The 23446-nt window shown below is 38.6% G+C and overlaps 1 protein-coding gene across 2 annotated transcripts in view; it reads right to left on the bottom strand.

Annotated features, from left to right (window-relative positions):
• Nucleotides 1-23446, bottom strand: part of Rap1gds1 (RAP1, GTP-GDP dissociation stimulator 1) — a gene marked incomplete in the record, with an annotated part of 153488 nt that overhangs the window by 71196 nt on the left and 58846 nt on the right. For both annotated transcript variants that reach the window (XM_013517446.1, XM_013517447.1), the window contains 2 exon segments: nt 19059-19184; nt 22636-22758. In XM_013517446.1, coding sequence (XP_013372900.1) covers nt 19059-19184; nt 22636-22758 — 249 coding nt within the window.

Genomic DNA, 23446 nt, shown 5'->3' with positions numbered 1-23446 from the left:
ACTCCTGGTACCAAATTCTGTCTTGGTTACTTTTTTTTTGTTGCTGAGACAAAATATCCAACACCCAAAATGAAGGAAGGAAAGGTTTACTTTGCTTATAGTTTGTGGAGGTTTTAGTCCATACTTGGTTGGCTCTGAGGCAGAAGATAGCAAAGCAACAAGAGCAAAGAGGAATGGCAGCCGAACAGCAAACAGCCAGAGCAAAACTGAGGAATGGCGGCAAGCAGCTTCTTTTTCCCTGCCTTACTTTGTAAACAGGCTACCCCCACCTAAGGGGCGTGTAGCTCTCACATAATCTCCATGCCCTCCTCTTCCACAGGCTCAGGATGTATACAAAGTAAGCACCCTGGCTTCCTGCTGAGTCACTTAGCCAAACCTCTAGACTCCCCAAGTTGACACAATGTTTCAACCATAACAACCATCTTTATCTCTCTTCATAGTTCTTGGTTTTAAGTTCCTATTGTCTGGAAACAGAATAGCTACTCCCACTTTTTTCTGGGTTTCTGTCCCACGGAGCATTGTTTTCCATTCTTTGATATTCAGTCTATTAATTTCCTTTTGCATGAAATGTGTTTATTGTACATAGCAAACTGCTGCATTTTGTTTCTTGATCCACTCTGCAAATCACCTTCTTTTGACTGCTTGAGACCATTTACATTGGTGGATATAACTGATATGTATATATGCTTATCTTCATCATGTTATTTTCCTGCTGTTGGTTCCTCCTTTTTCCCTCTGTTTAATTGCTTGCTCTACTTGGTGGTTCCTTTCTACTGCTATTCTTCAAATTGTGGTCATTTTTGTTTCTATCTAGAATATCTTTTAGTACTCTTTATAGGGTTGGTTTGGCACTCAAGTTCTTCTGTTGTTCTTTGTCATGGAAACAGTTTATTTCTCAATTAATTTTGAAGGATAATATAGCAGGGTACATCAATCTGGCTTGGAAGTTTTTTTCTTTGAGGACCTGAAATACTTCACTCCGAGCTCTTTGTGACTTGACAGTTTGTGTTGAGAAATCTGCTGTGACTCCAACAAGCTTTCTTCTATAGGCAATCTGTTTGTTTTCTCTAAGAGCTTTTAATATTCTATTCTTTTGCTGGATTTTTGGGATCTTTTATATGTCTGGGTGTAATTTTATTTTGGTTACAGCTAGTTGGAGTTCTATACGCCTCACTTACCTGTATGTCCGATTCTTTTTCCAGGTTTGGGATATTTTCTGCTACTACTTCTGTAAAGAGACTTTTTATGTTCACTTGTACTGACTCCTATTTTGTTGACACCTATTAATCTTACATTGTTTTTCTCTGCTTCATCTGGCAGTTGTTGAATTGTTATGTCCTGGTTCCCTGTTATTCTCTAGGAGATCATTCCTTTCAACATCGCTAACTGCAATGCCGTCTTCAAGGTCTGAATGTCTATCTTCAGGTTTGTTCAAACAGTTTTGGCAGGTTTTGATGGAATTTTTAAATTGCAGGATATCTGTTTGAATCTGTTTCATGCAATCTAATTCTTTCCTATATTGTTCATTCAAGGTTTCTCCCTTTTTTCTATGCTCCTCTATTTTGTTATCTGTGTCTTCTTTAAATGTGTTGAGCAATTCTTTCATTACTGTTGTCATTTCATTTTTTATCTGAGATTATTTCTGATGTGATGTCTTCTATAGCCTGACGGAGTTATTTCTTTACTTCATTTGCAATCATTTCAGAAATTCCAGGTGTACGACTTCCAAGTTTCTCTGTGTTGATGTCTCTTGGACTTGGGGTGAGGTAGAGGTCTGACATTGTACTATGTTCCTTGATTTTTGTCATTTTCTAAGATCCACAGGTTCCCTGGAGCTCAGCCTCACTCCCATGATGGTATGGGAGAGGCAGGGCAAGGACTCGAAGGACCCTGGTGGCTCAGTATGGCTCCCACAAGGGTGTATGGGGGCACAGTATGGTTGCTGATGCTCCCAAAGCTTTCTGGGGTTCAGTTGGCTCCCACGCATGTGGAGGAGGGGTGGGGGATGCAGTCACTGGGGCTTCCACAGCTGTCTACGGCTCAGGTTGGCTCCCATGCAGGGTTTCAAAATCTGTCCAGGTTTCAACCGATCCTCTGGGAAGGTGTGGGTGTGAGCAGTCTCTGGTCACCTAGTTCCCGAAGCTGTCTGGGGTTCAGCCTGGCTTCCACAAGGGTGTAGATGTGGTTGGGCTGTAGTCACCAAAGCTCCCGAAACTGCCTAGGGCTCAGCCTGGTTCCCATGCTGCTAGCGGAACACCCAGGCTGCTAAAGCTCTCCGGGTTTTAGCTCCTCTCCTGCTAGAGTGCAGGGGTGTGTGTGGGTGTGTATGTGTGTTTGTATATATGGCCACTTACGCCCCTGAAGCTGTCTGGGGCTGTGCCTGGCTCGCACACTGGCTGGTGTTGGGTGCAGGGGTGGGTCACCAAGGTTCCTGAAGTTTTCTGGGGTTCAGTTCCGCTTTAGCAAGGTTGTCTATGGGGGGGTGTGGGGAAGGCAGGTCGAGGGCAAGGCTCCAGACACTGCCCAGGACCCAGCCCAGTTCCCATGCTGGTGGCAGAGATTTGAGGGCAGAGTCACCTAGGCTGCTGGAGCTGTCTGGAGTTTAGCTTCATTCTCACAAGGATGTGAAGGACACGGGGTGGGGCGGGGGGTGACACTCTTTCAAAAAATCAGGAAGCAATCATTCTGGTCTATTGATTACTGGTTTAATTTTGCTACCAATGATTCCTTCTTTGAACATGACTTATACCTACATCAACTGTTCCTCATGATATTGTATCCACGTTGATTTTGCTCCCCACCTTCTGATTGTTTTGCTGTATGAAACTTACTGTATAAAATGGACTTTGTGACAACCTATGTTTTGGGTTCTCTCCTGCCTCTCTGGAGCTCACTCTCTAAATAAATATTTCCTCTTCTTAAACTCCATTGTTCCTCAAAATTCATTCTTCAGTTTTAAAGAACACAAACGTGGAATATCTAACATCTACTAGGCTTCGAGTTACATTAATTTCCCCTCTATCACTTTCATTGTGATCACCTGGCACAGTTCTCTGTATACAGTGGGTTCAACCTACAAGTGTAGATTAAATGTTTTAGTGTAAACAGCAGAGAATGCACAGGCATAGACTTAAGTTTCCTGGCATTTACTCATCACTGCTACTGAATAAAACACACAAATCATACAATCCGTGATATAGGTTCTAAGACTTTGAATAGGTAAAAATACAGAAACATTATCTTTAATAATAGAAGGATGATTCTAATTCTAATTTCAGTATACATCAAATTTTTTCTATGTCATACAGAGGCTGATAAAAATTTACTGAACAGGTTATATCTTTCTTACTGTTCTGTGGTGGTACATCTCTTGATTTTAAGTTGCAATCCTCAGAATCACATTATTGCTGAATTTAAACACTTTTCAAATGATAAAGGATTACCCTCCATCACAGGAATACTAGTACATGAATCTTTGTAATATAAACGTATTTTATTAACATAGGGGCTGGGGATTTAGCTCAGCGGCAAAGCGCCTGCCTGGCAAGCGCGAGTTCGTGAGTTCGGTTCCTGGTACCGGAGAAATCCCCCCCCCAAAAAAAACACCATATAAATTTTTTAAGTATACAGTTGGTACTTATATGATCAGTATCTTCAAAAGAAAAGAAAATAATGATTATTTCTTGTGTTTAAAAGGGTGAGCTTTCATTTTCAAAAAAGTTTGGTAGCCAGGCATGATGGCACGTGCCTTTAATTCCTGCACTTAAGAGGCTGAGGCAGGAAGATTGCTGCGAGTTTGAGGCCAGTGTGGACTACACAGGAATTCAAGTCCATAATGGACTACACAGTGAGACCTTGTCTCAAGAAAAGGTTGGTAGCCACTGATTGAAATCATTCAGAGTAGTGTCATATTTTTAAGTCAATATTTGACTACTATGAACTGCATAACCAAGAAGGATTTTTCCTATGCCTCTTAAAGGTATTACAAGGTAATGATATATCTACATTATTTTTAAAGGTATCTACCACTCCTAGTAGGGAAGAAAATTACAATCTGATGCTTACATTTCTCCCTATATTTCTCCCAAAATAGTAAAATTTTATTACATTCCAAAAGACACGTTTAAATATGTTTTAAGCTTCCAAAAGAGAGGAAAAACTGAAACTATCTACATCTTTTCTGAAATTCAAAAATTTTTTTTTTTCATATCCAGGTGCAGGCAAAAATTATGAAAAAAACTAGGTGTAAATATTACATCTGTAAAATTACTAAAATGATTCATGAGGGAAAAGCTACCAAGATTATTAAATACTCATATATCAAAAAAAGCATAGAACTTCCTATTTTGTGACACAGTATTATATTTTGGTTTTTTAAATATTTCTATGTGTAATATTTTCCTAAACACACAATTTAAAATGAGGTCATGGCATTGCACATGGTAGACACACCCAATTAGGACTAATTTCTCTTAATAAATTTTTCAAAGTTAAAATGGCTTGATGATTCTTTTTGAAAAAACTTTAATAAAACAGAGGATCCATAAATGACAATACATCACTGGTGTTTCTCTACTGCCTATATTTCATGTATCTATTATCTATTAGCAAAAGACTACATGTACTTTATATATAAATTATAAAATAATTAAAATCAATTATTTCCATTGAAATTACCTAAAATTATTCTAAGTAGATTCAGCTAACAGTGTACATATAAATAATTTGTTGCTACAATTTATTAACAAAATTGTTCAAAACCAAAGTTAAATCTTTTTTTGTTTGTTTTTCTTCCAGTACCAGACATTGAACTCAAGACCTTGTGCTTGCCAGGCAGGCGCTGTGCCACTAAGCTAAATCCCCAGCCCCAAAACCAAAATTAAATTTTATCCCAATATTTTAGCTCAGCAGTACAGTGTCTGCCTGGCAAGCATGAGGTCATGAGTTTTTTCCCAATACCAAAAAGGAAAAAAAAAAAAGAAAAGAAATAAGTATTTTAAACATAAGAGATACATTCATAGCAAACTGTTTAATCTTTAAAAGAAATTATGCTAGATAATAAATGCATAGGCTTCTGTTCACATGTAAATACCATTGTGTTTTAATTTAACCTGAACTTATGACAGTATTATATCTCTAAGGGCACATTTATTCCACTGAGTGTTAAAAATGTGAACATTCACCTTTAAGTAGTGTTTATTTTTTTCACATTCCCTCTCAGCAAAGGCAAATGTAAAATATACCTCCAACTTGTAGAAGAGACAACTTTAATTAAAACCAGAGAAGGCTTTCAGCACTTTTAGCTTGGATAAAAAGGAAAAAAATTAGAAAAACTGAAACACTTGAAAGAACATGACACTTTGTGTCAACAGGGTTTTAATAATCAGATTTACTAAGTTTATGTTTCATAAATGTAAACTTTGACTTCATTTTTAACAGGTTAAATCAGAGTGGTAAAGGTATGAGGGAAAGTTTTAATTAAATCTCAGTGAAAAACTCCATCTTCTACTTTTTAAAATAGCTTTATAATTGCATTTTCCCTGCCCTAAGACTTATTAATCAACGAAGGAAAACTCCACTTGTGAATCAGCAAAGGAAAACTCCAAAAGCCATGCAGGAAATCTTGTATCTAAGACACAAAGATAATGTAGCAAACGTACATGAATTTCTTATGAGTTCATATTGAGATAAAAAAAATTCAACTTTTGTCATAGGCCAATGGTAAAATGTCCTTATGTTGCCTCCACTTTCTAACGTATAAAATTAGCAACAACTGCCAAAAATTATTATTCCATATCTCACAGAAGCACAATCACTTTTTTGATACTACTACTACTTTGAAACTAACCAAGCTTTGGGAGACAAAAAGTATACAATTTATCTTCATCCTATAACTTTTAAATTTATATCATTTTAAAGCTTCAATGCCTAGTGTTCCATTTTCAGAACACCCATAACAACATAATGAAATTTTTTCTCTCCAAATTATTCTTTCTTAAATTTTTCTTGGTAATATATATATATATATATATATCAATTTCATGCAAAAATTCTAGAAGTTGCAATCTCTGGCATAAATGGGTTGATAAACAAGGTGTTTCAATTTGTTATCAAGTAAGAAGATAAAAAGTTCACAGTCCCTTAAAGTGTAAGCTATCAGAGGGTCACTTTAGTACTATTTAAATTGCTTAAATGAGAGGTAGTACTCAGTAACCAAACTGATAATAACTCGCTGAGTACTCTCTTTTCATACTTAATTTCACCTTCTCTGCTCCAACCAGTACTTAGCACATCAAACCTGGCCTGCAACAACAGCCTCCCAATTTCTCTTCTCAAATTCTTCCCATCCCAATCCAAATTATATGCCACTATTGTTAGGTCTCCCTAAAGGACCCCCGCCCATTGCAAAGAAAAAAGCACTTTGGTTGCACTTTCACACTTCCCAATGGGCCCGACCACAAGAGCTACTAGCATTACCCCCAAAAGCACTTGCTGCCCTTGCACAAAAAATCTCACAATCTTACAAAGTGTTCTTCCAGGTTTTACAAAATGTTCTTGCAAGTTAATGGCCCTAACCACAAACCCCCCTCCCCTTGGCTGCTGTGGCCTGCAAACATCCTCCCCAGAAAAACCCTTAAAAACTCAATGCTTTGCACAGCTTGGGGCTGTCTTGGTCTGCTAGGCAGCCAACCGCATCACTCCCCCGCCCCATAAAGACTTCTCTTGTGTCAGATGGCCTGGTCCGGTTCTGTGTGGGTTTCCCGATCCAATCATTTGAAGCTGAAACCTGGGAGGGGTGCCAAGGCGCCTACCGGTCCCTCTTGACCGGGGACCCTCCCCAGGTCCCGCCAGGTCCACGTCTGACGGCCTCTGGGGGGACCACGAGTCTCGGACCAGCCTCATTGCTGACACCTCCATCCAGACATAATGCCAACTGTGAGTTCTCTCTCCCTGCTTTCTCGTCATGCTCCGCTGCTTCCTCCGACACCGCTCTAGGTGTCACTGACAGATGCCTTCATTTTCTCCTCTACCTGATCTCCATACCTCCTCTCAACTGCCCACTGATAGTCTTCTGCCCTCTGCCTTTCCTCGCCACCTCCCCCTTATTCTGATTTCACTTCCCATCTCACGTCCAGTCCCATCTGTACTCCCTTTCACTAATACTGTCCCTGTTTGTGCTGCTCTCTTCTTCGACACTGTTCTCCGTGAGAGGCTCCCTCCCTTTTCCTGTCCTTGCCAACTCTCTGACTGGCTCCAGGACAATCTCCTCCAGGAGACCTTCCTTGAGTTCACTCACAAACAATTAGTCTTATTCTCCTTCTTCCTCAGCTCTATCCTCTTCCCTCTTTCTCTCTCTGATCTCCTCACTGTTCCTGACTTCCACAGATTTTCACTTTTTCTTTCAAGTGCAATCTGGTTGACCCTCACCCTGAGACGGCTTGCTCGTGTTCTGGGCTTCAAGCCCCTTGCTCCAAAGCTCTGTCGACAGGCCAAGTCATCCTCTCTTGTTCCCCGATCCCCTCCTCGACCAGAGATGTCCGCTCGGGGAGCTTGGGTCTCTCAGTCCATCTGGGACTTCTTGTGGTCAACCGGGATTGCCTGTCTCATTCTCCTCTCCATCTCACTCTCCCTACTCTTTCTCACTATGGAAAATTCTGCCTCACACTCCTCCTCTAACTCCTCGGTCCTCAAATGCCTCCAATTAGTTCTGCAGGGCCCACTGGGTCTTACAGAGCCTAAAGTCACATGCCTCACCTTTCTCTGCCAAACGACTTGGCTCCAATACAAGCTAGACAATGGCTCTGTCTGGTCACCTGGGGGCACTCATCCACAGACACTTCTCATCAGGTCTAAGTTTCCTCTTCATGCCCTCCCTTCCCTGTCCTTGCCCCTCCTGTTTCCCTCCTTACTATTCCTCCCTTCCCCTTTGCCTTGATTTCTTTGGCTCCTCCAAATTTGACTTCGTTGCCTGCATCTTTCTCTTCTTCTGCCGCCTGATTGCTGATGGGCATTATGGACCCCAGGTCCACCCTTGGCAATCCCCAGGCAGCTTTCTCAACTGAGTCAACTCTAAATTTCTTTAGGGCACTTTTGCCCTCTTCGACCCAGACCACATCCCTCTTTTTTTCCTCCTCCTTACCCTCCTCTTCCTGACTGAGCCCTTCCTCTTTCTTTCTTTCTTTCCCTTTCTCTTTCTTTCTCTCTCTGAAGGCCTCTCTATTGCACATCTTGCACCTCTCAGACAGCTCATTCTCTCGGCTTCACGCCCCTGGCCTCTGTGGCCCCCTCCCAAAATCGTGTCAACACATCGAGCTGCTCCTTCCCTTCCCGTGTCCCCATCTCCAACCACACACGTCTGCTTGGGGGGCCTGGGTCTCTGATCCTGTTTAGGACTTTTCTTGCTCGACAGTAGTCTTCAGTCTCCTCATTCTGTTCTCTCGTCTCTCCTTTGGTCATCATGCACAACACCTCCTCCCTTCCCTACTCTCCCAGTGCCTCTGTGCTCCACTGCCTCAAGTCTGTTCTCCACGGCACCCTCAGCCTCTCTGATCTCAAAGTCAAATGCCTCATCTTCCTCTGCCAAACCGCCTAACCACAATACAAAGCAGATAATGGGTCTATTTGGCCACCCAAGGATACCCTAGACCCCAACATGTTGCCGCAATGAAAAATGGTCCGAGGTACCCTATGTCCAAGCTTTCTTTGCCCTTTGCGACCGACCCCAACTCTGCATTTCATGCTCTCTCCAACAAATCCTTCTCGCCAAGTCTGCTGCCTCCCGATGTCACTTGCCAGAAGACACCTTCTCTCTCTCCCCGCCTTTCCTGAGCCCTTTCACGATCCAGCTCCTTGCTGACATTCAGCCCCAGCCCAAGCCCACCCATCAGCTCCCTCTGCCCCTACCCAGGCCCAACTGGAGGCACCCCCTCCATATGAGACCTCCAGTCCCTCCTTGCCGGCACTGCTCCCCATGCCGCCCACTCCTCCTACCCCCTCCCCACCTCCTCTTTATCCATCACTTTCACAAGCCTCTCCCTCACTCTCTCTCCCCCAGCATCACACACTGGCTCCAAGTCCCACTTGGCACCAAACTTTCAACCTTCTTCACCCTCTGGCCTTTTCCCACTATGACAAGTTGCGGGAGCCAAAGGCTTAGTTTATGTCCACCAACCTTGACCACTCCTTTACCTCTCTCAATTAAAAAAAAAAAATGCTTAGGCTCCTTCACATCAGATCCGTCTACTTACATTAAGGAATTCCAATACCTAACCCAGATGTACTAACTTACATGGAGTGATCTCTATATTCTCCTGTCTTCTACCCTCACCCTCGAGGAAAAAGACACAATCTGATTAGCAGCCCAAGGTCATGTAGACAAACTGTGCCACATGGATCAGACTCTCCCACTGGATGCACAGGCAGTCCCCCGTGTTGACCCTGGGGTAGGATTATCAACCCAATACCCCGGGGCCCCGAGCCCAAGACCAAATGGTGGTCTGCCTGACTGCAGAACTCAAAAAGTCCACCCACAAGGCAGTTAACTGGGACAGACTCCGAGAGATCACTCAAAAACCCACAAAAAACCCTGCAGCCTTCATGGCACGCCTCTCAAGAGGCACTCACCAAGTTTACTCACCTTGATCTCTCGTCAGATAAAGGACAACTAGTCCTTAGTACCTCCTTTATTTCTCATTAGGCCTCAGACATTAAAAAAAAAAAAAAAACTAAAGCATTTTGAGGAGGGTCCCAACACCCTCCCCCACCGCGAACTGCTAAACCTGGCCTTTAAGGTCTTTAATGGTTGCAAAGACGCAGAAAAGGAAAAAATAAAACTTGCCCTATGCCAAACAAAAGTGCCAACTCCTTGCAGCAGCTCTCAGGCCTCAGGCCCCAAAACAGTCCAACAAGGCATTCAACAAACAGTGTGGACCCTGTTTCGAGTGTGGACAAGAGGGCCACTGGCCACGAGAGTGTCCAAATCCAAGCCTGCCTCCAGGACCCTGTCCACTATGCAAAAGGAAGGGGCTTTGGAAGGTGGATTGTCCCTCTCTACAGCGAGAGGGGCCCTCCACCCCAGCCCAACCTCCCACATCACAGCCATCCCTGACAGACTTGTTGGGGCTTGCCGGAGGGGACTGATGGGGCCCAGGTTCCCATACCCCCACCAACAAGGCAGATGAGGTCCTGCTGACATCCGAGGAGCCCAAGGTACAAATCCAGGTGGCGGGTAAGTCAATTTCCTTCCTTGTTGATACAGGGGCCTCATGGTCCATCCTCCCAAATTATGCAGGATAGACCCTGCCATCACTAATCACGGTAGTAGGGATTGAGGGCCATCCCCAACACCCATCTTCAACGGGACCCCTATCCTGTTTGGTCATAAACAGTTCACACATTCCTTCTTAGTAATGCCCAAATGTTCCACCCCCTTGCTGAGATGAGATGCTCTCACCAAGCTACATATAACCCCTCCTTTCCAAAGCCTCTTTTGCCCTTATTACTCCTGGCCATTCATTCTCCCATTACCCCCTACTCCCAACCCGACCTCGAGCTCCTCTTCACAATCAGTGAGGTAAATCCCAAGGTTTGAGACACATCACAACCCATCATAACACAACACCATAATCCAATACTCATAACACCTCTAGAACCCTCTCACTTCCCAAATCACCCTCAATTCCCTATCTCACATAAACACCACCTGGGCCTAAAACCCCTCACACACAGGCTTCTTACAAATAAACTGCTCATTCCTATCCATTCCCCTTACAACTCTCCCATACTCCCCATGATCAAACCAAACAGCTCCTATGGACTCGTCCAGGACGTCCGCCTCATCAACTCAGCCATCCACCTGGTCACATCCATGGTCCCCAACCCCTACACCTCCTTAGCCACATCCTGCCAGACACAACCCATTTCTCAGTCCTTGACCTCAAGGACGCTTTCTTCACCATCTCCATTCACTCCTCCTCCTATCCTCTTTTCACCTTCACATGGGAAGATCCCATCACACAGACCACATCACAACTGACCTGGACAGTCCTCCCACAGGGATTCAGGGATAGTCCCTATTACGTTAGTCAAGCCCTTATGACCGACCTGGCCACTCTGGATCTCAAGCCTAGCTACTTAATCCAATGTGTCAACAATCTACTCCTCTGCAGCCCCTCCCTTCATCTCTCACACCTTCACACTATATTCCTATCTCCAAAGCCAAAACACAACCGCCCCCTCCTCAACCACCCCCATGCCTTAAGCCACTATCAAGGCCCACTCACAATCTAAACCACCCCCTCCTTGAGCCACTTTCAAACCAAAATCCAAGCCTCCCCATCTCCGGTCACTGCCAAGATCCAAAAACGATCCACCACCGCCCTAGATAACTTCACCCAGATCCTCTTTCAGATCATTCACCAAACCCCTTATGACCTATCCAAATGCTGGATCTGCGCAGCCTTATCAGACCCCACTATAACTACTGTTCCCTGGTATCACAACTCATCTATGGTCTGTTCAACTCAAAGTCTCTTATGAGAAAGCCCCCAACTCTACATAGCCCCAGGAGCCTACATCACCTGCTACAAAAGGTCCACAGCCAAAAGCTTGTCCATGCCTTGCAACCAGACCATAATACCACCCTTGGGTTCATCTGCCCCAGACACAGACCCCTGCTACTTCCTATGTGACTTTGAGCTCTCCCCTTGCTATCATCCTGACAAAACCTGCCTCCCAGTCCTCCCCCTTCCTACTCTAAAGATCTACACCCAAACAGAATTTACAGAACAATTTCTCCACTCACTTAAGTGCTCCCAATGCAGCATCTCCATCAGGGTGACATTAGAAACTTCTATATTGGCAAGAGCTCTCAGAGCTTCTGCCCTGGGCACATCTGTTGGTCTCAACCTTCAACTCAGTAAACAACTGGCCAAGCACATTGATCATGTCTCTTCCACTTTCTCTTTAGTCTATTCACAATTAGACCAACTGACAACAGTCGTCCTCCAAAACAGGTGTGCCCTAGACCTCCTCACGGCAGAAAGGGGTGACACTTGCCTGTTTCTGGAAAAAGAATGCTACATCTATGCCAACCAGTCAGATCTCATCCAAAAAAAAAAACAAAAAACAAAAAACAACAAACCAACAAATGCGTGACCAAGAAGATCTCCTCTGCCACATCAGAAACCTGTGGGCTATGGACATCCCTTCTCCTGTGGCTGCTCCCACTCCTCGGCCCCCTCCTGGCCATCTGCCTCCTCCTCCTTGCAGCCCCCTGTACTGTCTCCCTCATTGGCAATACTGTTCAAAAACTAACAACCCAAAATTTTAATCTTATGCTTCTTTCAGAGCCCCAGTTCCAGCCAATAGCCTTAGAAGACCCAAACGAGTCCCCCTGATGCTGCCCCAGTCCAGCAGGAAGTAGTCACTGATGAGACACTTTGCCCTTATCCCTATTAGATCAAGTCTGGGATGTTAAGTCTCCCTAAAAGACCTCCGCCCATTGCAAATAAAAAAGCACTTTGGCTGCACTTTCACACTTCCCAATGGTCCCGACCACAAGAGCTAGCATTGCCCCCAAAAGCACTTGCTGCCCCGCACAAAAAATCCCACAATCTTACACAGTGTTCTTGCAGGTTTTACAAAATGTTCTTGCCAAGTTAACGGTCCTAACCACAAACCCCGCTCCCTTGGCTGTTCTGGCCTGCGAACATCCTCCCCAGAAAAACCCTTAAAAACTCAATGCTTTACACAGCTCGGGGCTGTCTTGGTCTGCTAGGTAGCCAACCACGTCACTCCCCCGCCCCATAAAGACTTCTCTCGAGTCAGATGGCCTGGTCCAGTTCTGTGTGGGTTTCTCGATCCAATCAACTATGACTTCAAAATACCAATTTCAGGTACTCTTCTTTTGGAGGCTCTTTTCTGTCCACACATCAGAACACAAAATAACTCCTTAGCTAACTACACACATTTTAAGTAAGTAATACACACTAGTAAACAGACAAAAATCAATACCTCTAATCACAGATGACCTTCATCACCATTTATTTTTACAATTTATCTTCCTGCTTATAATACGCCTTACAGATATATTTCCTCCCTCTCACTACAATTTCCTATCATCACCTTCCTACTGTTTCATAAGCTTAACTTTTCAACTTGAAAGACAGAGGCCACGTTTTATTCACTGCCCTCTTTACCTCTTAAAAAAAAAAAGAAAAAAAACAGGTATGATTCACTATCTTCTATCCTCTTCCTCTAAGGCAGAAAAGTCCTTTCTTCTAATACTAACCAATTTACTTGGGTTAATGACTGCATTTCTTCTTTGTGTACACATGTATGTAAGTGACTGGTGATGAATGATGAATACCAAGTAGAATGATATTTTGTTTTAAAATAAACTAGGGGGAAAAAAAGAAAAACAATCCTAAAAACTAGGAAATATATTCAAATCACAGCTTTTTGAAATTTTTAAGTTGTGTCCTAGAAACAAGTTCAATTAACCAAAAAAAATGTATTTGGGCTGGAGTTCCCAAAGACTACTCTCTTTAATACTATTTCTTGAGTTCTGGTAGATCAATACAGGAAACAATCACATAGAGGACTTGCAAGTTCAACTCAAAGGCAAGATTTGCAGAAGCATTATTGAAGACACTTAACAACAGTGAATGCCCTTTACACATTTTAGCTAGGTATTGTGTGTGTGTGTGTCTATGAACTAGGGGATCCTAAATAAGTGTGTTTTAGCATTTTATCACAAAGGTTTTTAAAGAACTGGACTATTTCCTTTAGCATAGGATAAATATCATATAGAATATGAAATTGTCTTTTACCTTGGCTGTCACATGCACATGTGCACACATATTTAAGTATATTATCCCTAATCTGTACTAGATTTATCACTGCCTCCCTTTATACAGGTGCAACTTTTATATCTTTATTATAAGTATCTGTGAACAGTACATGACAGTACATACAATAGGTCACAGCACTTTTAATAAATTATCTTTTACCTTGGCTGTCACGTGCACATGCGACACATATTTAAGCATATTATCCCTAATCTGTACTAGATTTATCATTGCCTCCCTTTATACAGGTGCAACTTTTATATCTTTATTGTAAGTATCTTTGAACAATACATGACAGTATATACAATAGGTTACAGCACTTTTAATCAATTGTGACCATACTATTTACTTTGCATAGAAGTTTATAATCTATATTTTACTTTTATATATAAATCTTATTTAAGTCACCTAACAGGGCTGGGGATTTAGCTCTGCCTGGCAAGTGTAAGGTCGTGAGTTTGATTCCTAGTACTGGGAAAAAAAAAAAAGTCAGATAACAGATCCACTCTACCAGTCAGGAAATGAAAATAAAAAAGATTAAATGGCAACTTAGTAAATAATGGAGCTAGAAATCACATCCATTTACAGTATCTGCCTTCCAGGAGGCATATTAAATTTTTACACATGTATTAGTTTTTAAATGAACTATATTTCTTTTTAAAGAAATGTACTAATTCACTAATTTCTTAAAAACAATTGCAATTAATATGCTCATCATTTGTCTTTTTAGTCTTTTTTATGTTCTTTACCATTCTAAGTGCTCTTTTTTTACATGAACTTTTTTTAGAGTTTATGATATGGTTACAAAATAATATCTACATCAATTTATATTCTAAGGACATCTTTATAATGACATATTTTCCTATGATAATGGTCATAATTATTATCTTTAAAAGCAGAGGTAGCATATAATTTACTTTTTCCTTTCCTGTACTAGAGATGAAACCCAGGGACTGCATATGCTATGTAAGCATTCCACATCTTAGCTACATCCCTAGCTAGTCTATTCATATATATATATAGTTTTTTCTTCTGTATGTATGATGTACTTTGATAATTAACTCATTTGTAACATAAAAAACTAGGTGATGAAAGCTGAATCTTAATTTTATGACACTGACACTTCTATTTGATTTAAAACCAAATACTGAAAAAAATGCAGCAAACCTACAAAATTCTTTAAAAAAACAGTCACATAACCTAACTTATCTCACTGAAATAAATATCTACTTTTAAATGCTACACATAATAGTTCCCTATTTGCTACAAATATACTCTGATTACTTAGACAACTTTAACACATATCTGTAGTATACAATGTATATTTACCTGACCCACTTACATTACAAAATGCTATTAGTTACTGTCATCATTTGTAATCAGAAACTGTGGATTCCTTCTTCATGTTTTATATAAAAATAGTGTAGCACAGTAAGCATCACTAATATAGTAGAAGTGGGTACATGCATATGTCTGTGCATTCTATTTATACTTGAAGCCAATTAAATAACATTTTATTTCAAAATATTAACAAAGAATATAATTCTTTTCTATATCGTATGAAATCACACATTATATAAGCATCTTACACACCAGTAATATGATTAATTACACAATAACAAGCATTAATTCTATTTCTGCAAAGAATTTTTGTGCAATTTTAAAATATACGCATTTCATTTATATATTAATCTTGACTTTTATATTACAAAGGATAAACACTGAATTTTATGTTATCATTTTCTTGTAGCCTCTACTAATAGCTTTTAACTAGTACATCAAATATCAGTTATTTACTGACCTCAAGTGGTAATCTCTACACAAAAAAATTCAGTCTCCAATTACCACTTTGTCCCTTAGAACGATATACATTTAACATGAAGTTTTTCACAACTACAAGGTCATTTAAATATATCAGTAGTTCCAAGTGCACACACAGCAATGAATGAAAGGAATGACACAAAGATCGGCACAAGAAAACAGTAATCTCTTTTTGAATAAGGGATGTGTAACATGTCAAACATTCACTTTCTGAAATACTACTATCGCTAGTCTCTTCATTTAAAACCACATTTCTGAACAGAGTCCATCATACAAACAGCTTTGCTGATTTCTTTCCAAATTCAAATATAATTTTTCTCTTCTTTGATCTGAAATATATCAAAGTTCTCACAAAACAGTTATTTTTGGCAAAAAGGCAAAGGAGTTTTAAAATGTTGCCTGTATAAAAACTGTTTGGATTCTCTGAAAGAGAAAAACATATGTGTAGTATCTGAGAGGCTATTTGGAAGAAAAAAACAGATGAGGCATTTTAAAAACGAAAAATGTTCCCAGTCAATGCTTCTTTTATCGCAACATGCAAGACCACAATTAGGATTCAAAAAGTTTGTCAGCAACAAAATCCTATTTTATCCCCTCTAGTGGTTATGCCAGTTATGTTAGGGTTATATAAAACCATTTTCTTCCAGTACCATCCCTAAAATGGAGCAGTCAGAGCAGTTAAAACTGAAATCTGACCTACTTCTTTTCTAAAGATTTTCATGTATTTTATATTTAAGAACTTCTTTTTACAAAAACGACTTTCTTCCTCACACACAAACAATGTTAACGGAAATATACTAGGCAAATACCTTTCTCAATGTCAAAATAAAAATCACATACAATTACTCTAATTTTTTCTCCAACAGTGCACTGCTTACAATACTTTTTAAACATTTATCAGCTTTACTAGATATTGCAAGTTTACTATTATCCTGAATAAAACACCACTAAAAAACTACATTTTTTTGGCCTTTTTTTTTTTTTTTTTTTTTGACACAGGGTCTCACTGTGCAGTTCAGGCTGACCTTGAGCTCACTCTGTAGCTCAGGCTGGTCTCAAATTTGCAATGTTCCTCCTGCCTCAGCATCCTGAGTGCTAGGAGTACAGATGTGCACCACCACACCAGGCTTAAAAAAAATATTCATTTGGAATACATTAAACAAGTGTAAGTCAACTCATTAGCCTCATGACTAAGTTTGAGAAAACATAAATACAAATTTTAAAAGGTAATTTATTTGGGAAAGAGAACCTTGCTATTTGTAATGGTGTCACAATTTTCTATTCTCTTTTAGCAATGAAGCCTTATCTTCCCGAGAGGAAAGAAGGTTGACAAATTAGACAAATTAATTAAATGCCATTAAACATGTCAAAAAGAGAAACCTAACTTTTAAGGTTTCTTAAAACTCTCAATTTTCACAAAGTAAAGGAAAAATGCATTTCAAGTAAATTCACAAGTGTTGTGCAGCAACACATTCACAGGCTTTATAGCTTTCTTAAAACTCAAATACAGACTGTAGTTTTCCTATACTGCTTCTGGAGACATCAGTAACAAGTTCAAAAAAAATTTCAAACAAAGAGGAAGAAAGCACGCAGTCTTATAGAAATTATAAGACAGCACAGTACTATGAACACTTTTACAATACATGATTTTAGTAACAAATCAGTTCTTATGTTTATTCATTTATAAGACTGCTAACTTCATTTTTCTTAACTAAGGTTTAAAAGTATAAAAATATAACATATATATTCACTATACTTAACTATCTACTTAACCATAATTTCCACTGAACTAAGTGGGGATGAAGGAGTTATACAAATATTCATAAATAAATCAACTTCATGATCTCAAGCATATCACAAAATTTTATACCGTATCTCATAATATAAAGGAAATAAATGTGACAAATACTATAATAATGGACTTTAGTTTCATTAAAATAATAAACTTTACCAACTAGACAATTACCTTAACATCCACATTCTTTAGAGTACAGCAGAAATAAAATCACCCCAACCTCATGAATACCGTAGCAGTATCACACAAAAGCTCAGTATGAGGAAATACTAAGAGAAACTCTAGTACAAGTGTACTCCAAACTGATAACATTCCCTATGTGTAAACAATACTTAATTTAAGAGCAGCTAAAGATATACAGAATACTTTTGACAGACATAGTCTAATAAATACAGAAGAAAGATAAGGATAAAAAGATGGCATATATCCTCCCAAGTATTTATCATCAATCTTTGATTATTACTATGTGGAGGTCTTTTTAATATACATTACTACAATTAACCGCAACATATACATTAAATGCTTTGTTCTTAAGTGCTGGGATGACAAGCGGTAATGCTTAATAAAAATCAAAAATATGAACATGCAAATTATAAACACAAAGCACTAGCATTTTATAAACAAAGCTAATACTATAAAAAGAACTGGAGCAGCAGAGCAGACAAGTAAATCTGTAGGCAGTACTAGGGACTGGAAACTGTAAGTTAAAATTCAAATTAAGATATCCAGTCTTCAGACAAGTTAGTCATAATACTCACATCTCCCAACTATAGTGTTAATTTTTCCTTCCTACTTTTTATTATAAATTAATGTTTAGACTCTTGCTCTCTGGCTAATAAATACAAGTCACTTTTTTAAAGCACAGACTACTATATAGGAGCATGTATTTTGTGTTTATAACAAAACAACTCAACAGGGAAGACAGGTATTAAAAGTTATCCTAGTTTTAGCGATAAAACTAAAATTTTTAGAAGCTTTAAAAGTGAAAGATAATGATGTGGTTTGGGCTCAGAAAACAAATTTAAGGAAAAATCAAGATAAACCTAATTAAAAGATTTTTCTATATTTTGTTTATAGAAAAGGGAAGTAACATTTTTGCAATACACCCATTCTCAAATTCTTGCTTTCTGTCTAACACAGTGTGTAATAGAAGGTGACAAGGATGACGATGATAAAATGACAAACAGGAATGGAGTCAATGCAAATGCAGTGAGCCAGTCTTAACTTTTAAGAAGATAGTGATTTCTATGAACATTTTCATTAAGTAGTAAGCCTGAAGTATGGGCAGATGTAGAAACTGTCTATGGCATTGTCACTCAGAGACAGTTCTTCAATAAAGCCTAACTAAAAAGATATACACATATATTTTTGCTACATTTAAAAGCCTCAATTTTTGCAAATTTATTTACTGTCTTAGAAAATCTCTTTATCACAATAAAGGTCCAAACTTCCATCAGTTCTGCTAAATAAACAGAGCTAAATCATACTGGCCAATATTAATGTCAGCCTAGAAAAGGAAATCCTAACACCAAAGTGCAATAAATCTGGAAAATCAGTAATTCTCAAAAATTTACTGGTTTTTCAACACTTACGGCTATCGTAACATATGTTTCCCAGAGCCCTGCCTGTTTGAAGCAGCACTTCCTGGTCTTTGCTATTTAGCAGCTGTACCAGTGGTGAAATCAATCCAGCATCCACACATGGAATTCGCATAAATTCTGGAAATAAGAGACATAACTTAATTAAAAATCAAAAAGTTCACAACTTATATAAATCATCTCCCTTAATAAAATAAATCCTTTGTGCTGACAGTTGGGGAGAGGACGCTACCTGGTTGTGGGGTCCCAGTGCAATGGGAGGCTGGAGAGAAAACGTTACAAAAAATGGCTTTCGCCTGAGACGGCTCACTTGATTTTTGACAACCCTTAGGCTGTAACTACTTGGTAGATCCTTCTTGCACATCTCTGCCTTCCTGAGAAACCACCTTGAAGATACCACCATGTATTACAGCAGCCATTGATATTTTCCTACTAATCTATCCATAACTCTGCAATGTTTACATTATTCCTATCCTATTTCGTAAATGGATGCATGTCTATCATTACATGTTTCCTACAACAACCACTGAGAAAAGTTAATGATTATTCAATAGGTCACTCATGTATAGCTCTATTTATTTTCTTTAGGAGCCACTTTGAAGATACCAAACTATAGTACAACAACTATTGATAATCTCTTACCTCTTTTGTCTGTAACTCATTATTATTTGTCTATTTGTTTTCCTGAGAAACTATCTTGTAGATAACAATATGTAAAACAATAACCATTGATAATTTCCTACCACTTTGTCTGTAATTTGGTAAGCTCCCCTACTATTATGTTATCCTTCTTTTACTCTTTAAAATAAAAAATAAATAAATAAATAATAAAATAAATAAATCCTATTAAAACAGCTAAGGTGGCTTGGATTTGAAGAGTATATTTCTGTTCAAAATACACTCAGCTACAATCCAATTAAATATGTCATGAAAGAAGTGCACAAAACATGAGTGGGGTCTTATTTTTCTTGGTTGGTAAACTCTGCCATAAAGAGAAAGGATTTTTAATTAACTTTCATTATAACTAATTTATCATTACCTTCTCAGAACAGGTGAATATGTTTTGGAAGCAGTATGTCATGATGGTAGTATTCTTTATGTGAGTCTGATAATTAAAGTACCATGGTTAAAAACTAAGCTATTGAATTGCCTACTTTTTCACCATATGTTGTCAAAAAAGCCAAAATAAAAATTTTGAAAAAATTTTCAGTGAATCACTATCAATAGTAGGTCCTTTTTCAATTGGTAAGAGCTTGGGGAATCATGTTCTTATATTATTTTTTAAAATCCATTTTATGGACAATTTATATCTGTAGTTGTATCCATGCATTTATAAATCTAAAGTACCGAATATCCACCTTTTTAATACTTCAAATTCAATTTCCCTCCTTTTATAGTGTACAATTCTCTATTGAGTCCCAATGATTAGAAATAAACTTTCTTTTTACAGTGCCTCATAAGGAACCATTACAAAATTTAAGGATAATAAAGACACGTAGTTGATGAAAGTTCTCCAATAACTAATGGTAGAAAAAAATAATCATATTAGAACTGCATTCTGGACATCACAATTTACCATCAGGATGTTCTGGTAATAAAGGTAATCAACAATGAGCTAATTCTTCAACTTATAATTTGTTCTACTAGATATTCCTCTCTACCAAAAAAAGGGTTTTATCCCTATCATATCTCGTAGTTATCACTGTATTACTGAAAAACTTTCTCTCTGGTTGTGTATGAGGTGTCTGTGTTTGAGACAGGGTCTTGCTGTATAGTCCAGGCTGGCCTCAAACTCACAACTGCCTTGTCGCAGTCTTTCAAGTATAGTCCTCCCTCTCTTTCTGTTCTTTTCAGATTCTCTTGAGCATATCAGATAGCGGTATAAGGGTGTGTGTGTGTATATAAGGGGTGTGTGTGTGTGTGTGTGTGTGTGTTTTACTGGAGATGAACCCAGGGCCTTTGCACCAAGCTACATCCCCAGCCCTTTATTTTTGAGACAGAGGCTGAGGCTGGGCTTGAACTTACAATCACTCCTGCTCAGCCTCTCAAGAGTGCTAGGAGAGGCATGCATCATCACACCTGGTTTATTTCCTATTTGGAAAGCTAATATTTATCACTGATAGTCAAAACTCAGTAGTATGAGGTACCCTACCACCTGTCAGGAAAATGAGTTATCAGTAGTATGAGGTACCCTACCACCTGTCAGGAAGATGAGTTATACATGTCTATGAATTCAGTAATAATTCAATAATCAATCTTCAGGAGATAATACATCAATCCAATTGTAGGCACATAAGAGTAGATACTGCTAAGAATTACTGTTATTATTATTATTATTATTACTAGGTACTCTTAGAGTCTACTTAACAGGAAGACATACTCATAGACACGGTCTTATTTATTTCTCCACTGTCTCAAAGTCTATAATATAGAGGAATTTTTTAAAAGGTCTAACAATCTTTTATAATTTATTATCAGAGCTATCCTTTGACTTTAAATTGACCCAGGAAATATCTAATACCCTGTATTGTAAATGACAGCACACAGATATGCTAAATTTAGACTCTTTTTGTATGCAAAAATTTAAACATATTTTGTGTTTAATCTGAATCTATGAAGTATATGTTAATATATCTCCTGTCATTATATAATATGCACAGTAAAGATAAACTTCCAACTTCATTTTTTCTAATTCATACAATCTGTTTCATTGTCAATTAACATACTCTGTTGTATAATGTTGAGTTTCTAATGGAATGTATCTGTGTTAAAAAGAACACACTCAAAAAGATTCTGCTCTATATTTTCAGCCAATTGCTTCAAGCAATACAGTAATTAAATCTATCTAAAATTTCTAAACTTCTATAGTATTTTTGCCCATTCTAAGAAAAAATGTTTTAAGATAAAGACTGAATCTCTGATTTCTGGAAATCTATACTACCACTCTTAGTGAGGTTAAAAAAATAAACTACTAATCTTAAAAACCAAACTGCTTTGTATCTAGGAAGATTCAGGTAGGAGTTCGTCTAAGTTAGTGGTGGCGAATCCATGGCATGGCAACACAGCAGGCTGTTTGTTATCACTGAAAGCACTAAAGGTTCACCATTACTGGTCTAGGTTAACAATGTCTAAAAAAGTTCTATTTTCAAACTAGATCTGCTTCACAGATGTGACACACCAATAATAGGCCAATTTTCAGTTAAAAACAACCGAAATATTATTTACCAATATAAAACCTGAAAAGGTAAGCTCTCCAAAGACAATGAAGATGAATGCTTTAATGACAAGCTCCAGAATTCCATACCCAAAGTAAAGAATGATACAAACATAGCTAAGACTAGCAGTGCTTTCCCTTAATTTTACTTTGAAGGAATGGAATAGCAAATGGGAAATGTATCACTAAAACAACTACGATTAGTCATTTAAAACAATTACATGAAAAATGTCCAACACAGAAATAGAAAAAACTCTAATCTATAAACTTAAAACAGAGACTAATAAAACATATTGACAACTGTGGTATAAAAACTGAAGATGTTCCCAACAGAAAAGTTCTTGAGGTAAACCTCACCATTTTTGGCTACTTCTGCTATGATGTTAGCTACTTTGGCTGTGCAAGAAGACTGTGGAGACAAAAGACTTGCAAACAGCTGAAGTATTCCACTTGCTTGAATTTTTTCACTTGTTTCTGTATCTGAAAGGAACAAAAAACTGCCATGAAAATCTTTACTACTAATACCAACAAGATCTACAATGAATTGAAGACTTTAAATACATAAATGAAATTAGTTTCAGCATACACTCAAATATATGTTTATATAAAATTACCTTCTCCACAAATTGCTTTTGTTTTAACCTGCATAACACACATAATACTGTACATATAGACAGATATAAAGGAATTTCTTTATGAATGCATCACTTACCTAACAAAATTACTTTCAGTATCAGTTTCAACTCTGTTCAGAACAGGAATGCTTTTTCTATGTCTCTTCTCAACTCATAGAGCTATAACAACATATTTTACATAAATTCTATCTGTCCCTATAATGCTATCACAATTTTAAAAATGGCAATAATAGGGCAGGAGATGAAGCTCAGGAGCACAGCATTTGCGTGGTAAGCACAAGGCCCTAGGTTTAATCTCCAGCAGTGAAAAAAAAAAAAAAAAATAGAAAAAGTCAATTACAATGAGCAAAATCCTATATATCATATGAAGAAATGAATGACAGCTGAGATTATACAGCTCTACATGTTTTTTATACAACTCATTCAAACTGTCATGAATGAGGAACAGAAACAGTAAACAGTAAAATATATGGAATTCTGAAATCTACTTGATGATACAAAAAACCAAGAGGTCCCTAATTTCTTTCCTTAAG

This window comes from Chinchilla lanigera, unplaced genomic scaffold (genome assembly GCF_000276665.1).
Source record: "Chinchilla lanigera isolate Chin_1 unplaced genomic scaffold, ChiLan1.0 scaffold00004, whole genome shotgun sequence".
NCBI lineage: Eukaryota > Metazoa > Chordata > Mammalia > Rodentia > Chinchillidae > Chinchilla > Chinchilla lanigera.
This window is presented reverse-complemented; position numbering and strand designations above follow the sequence as displayed.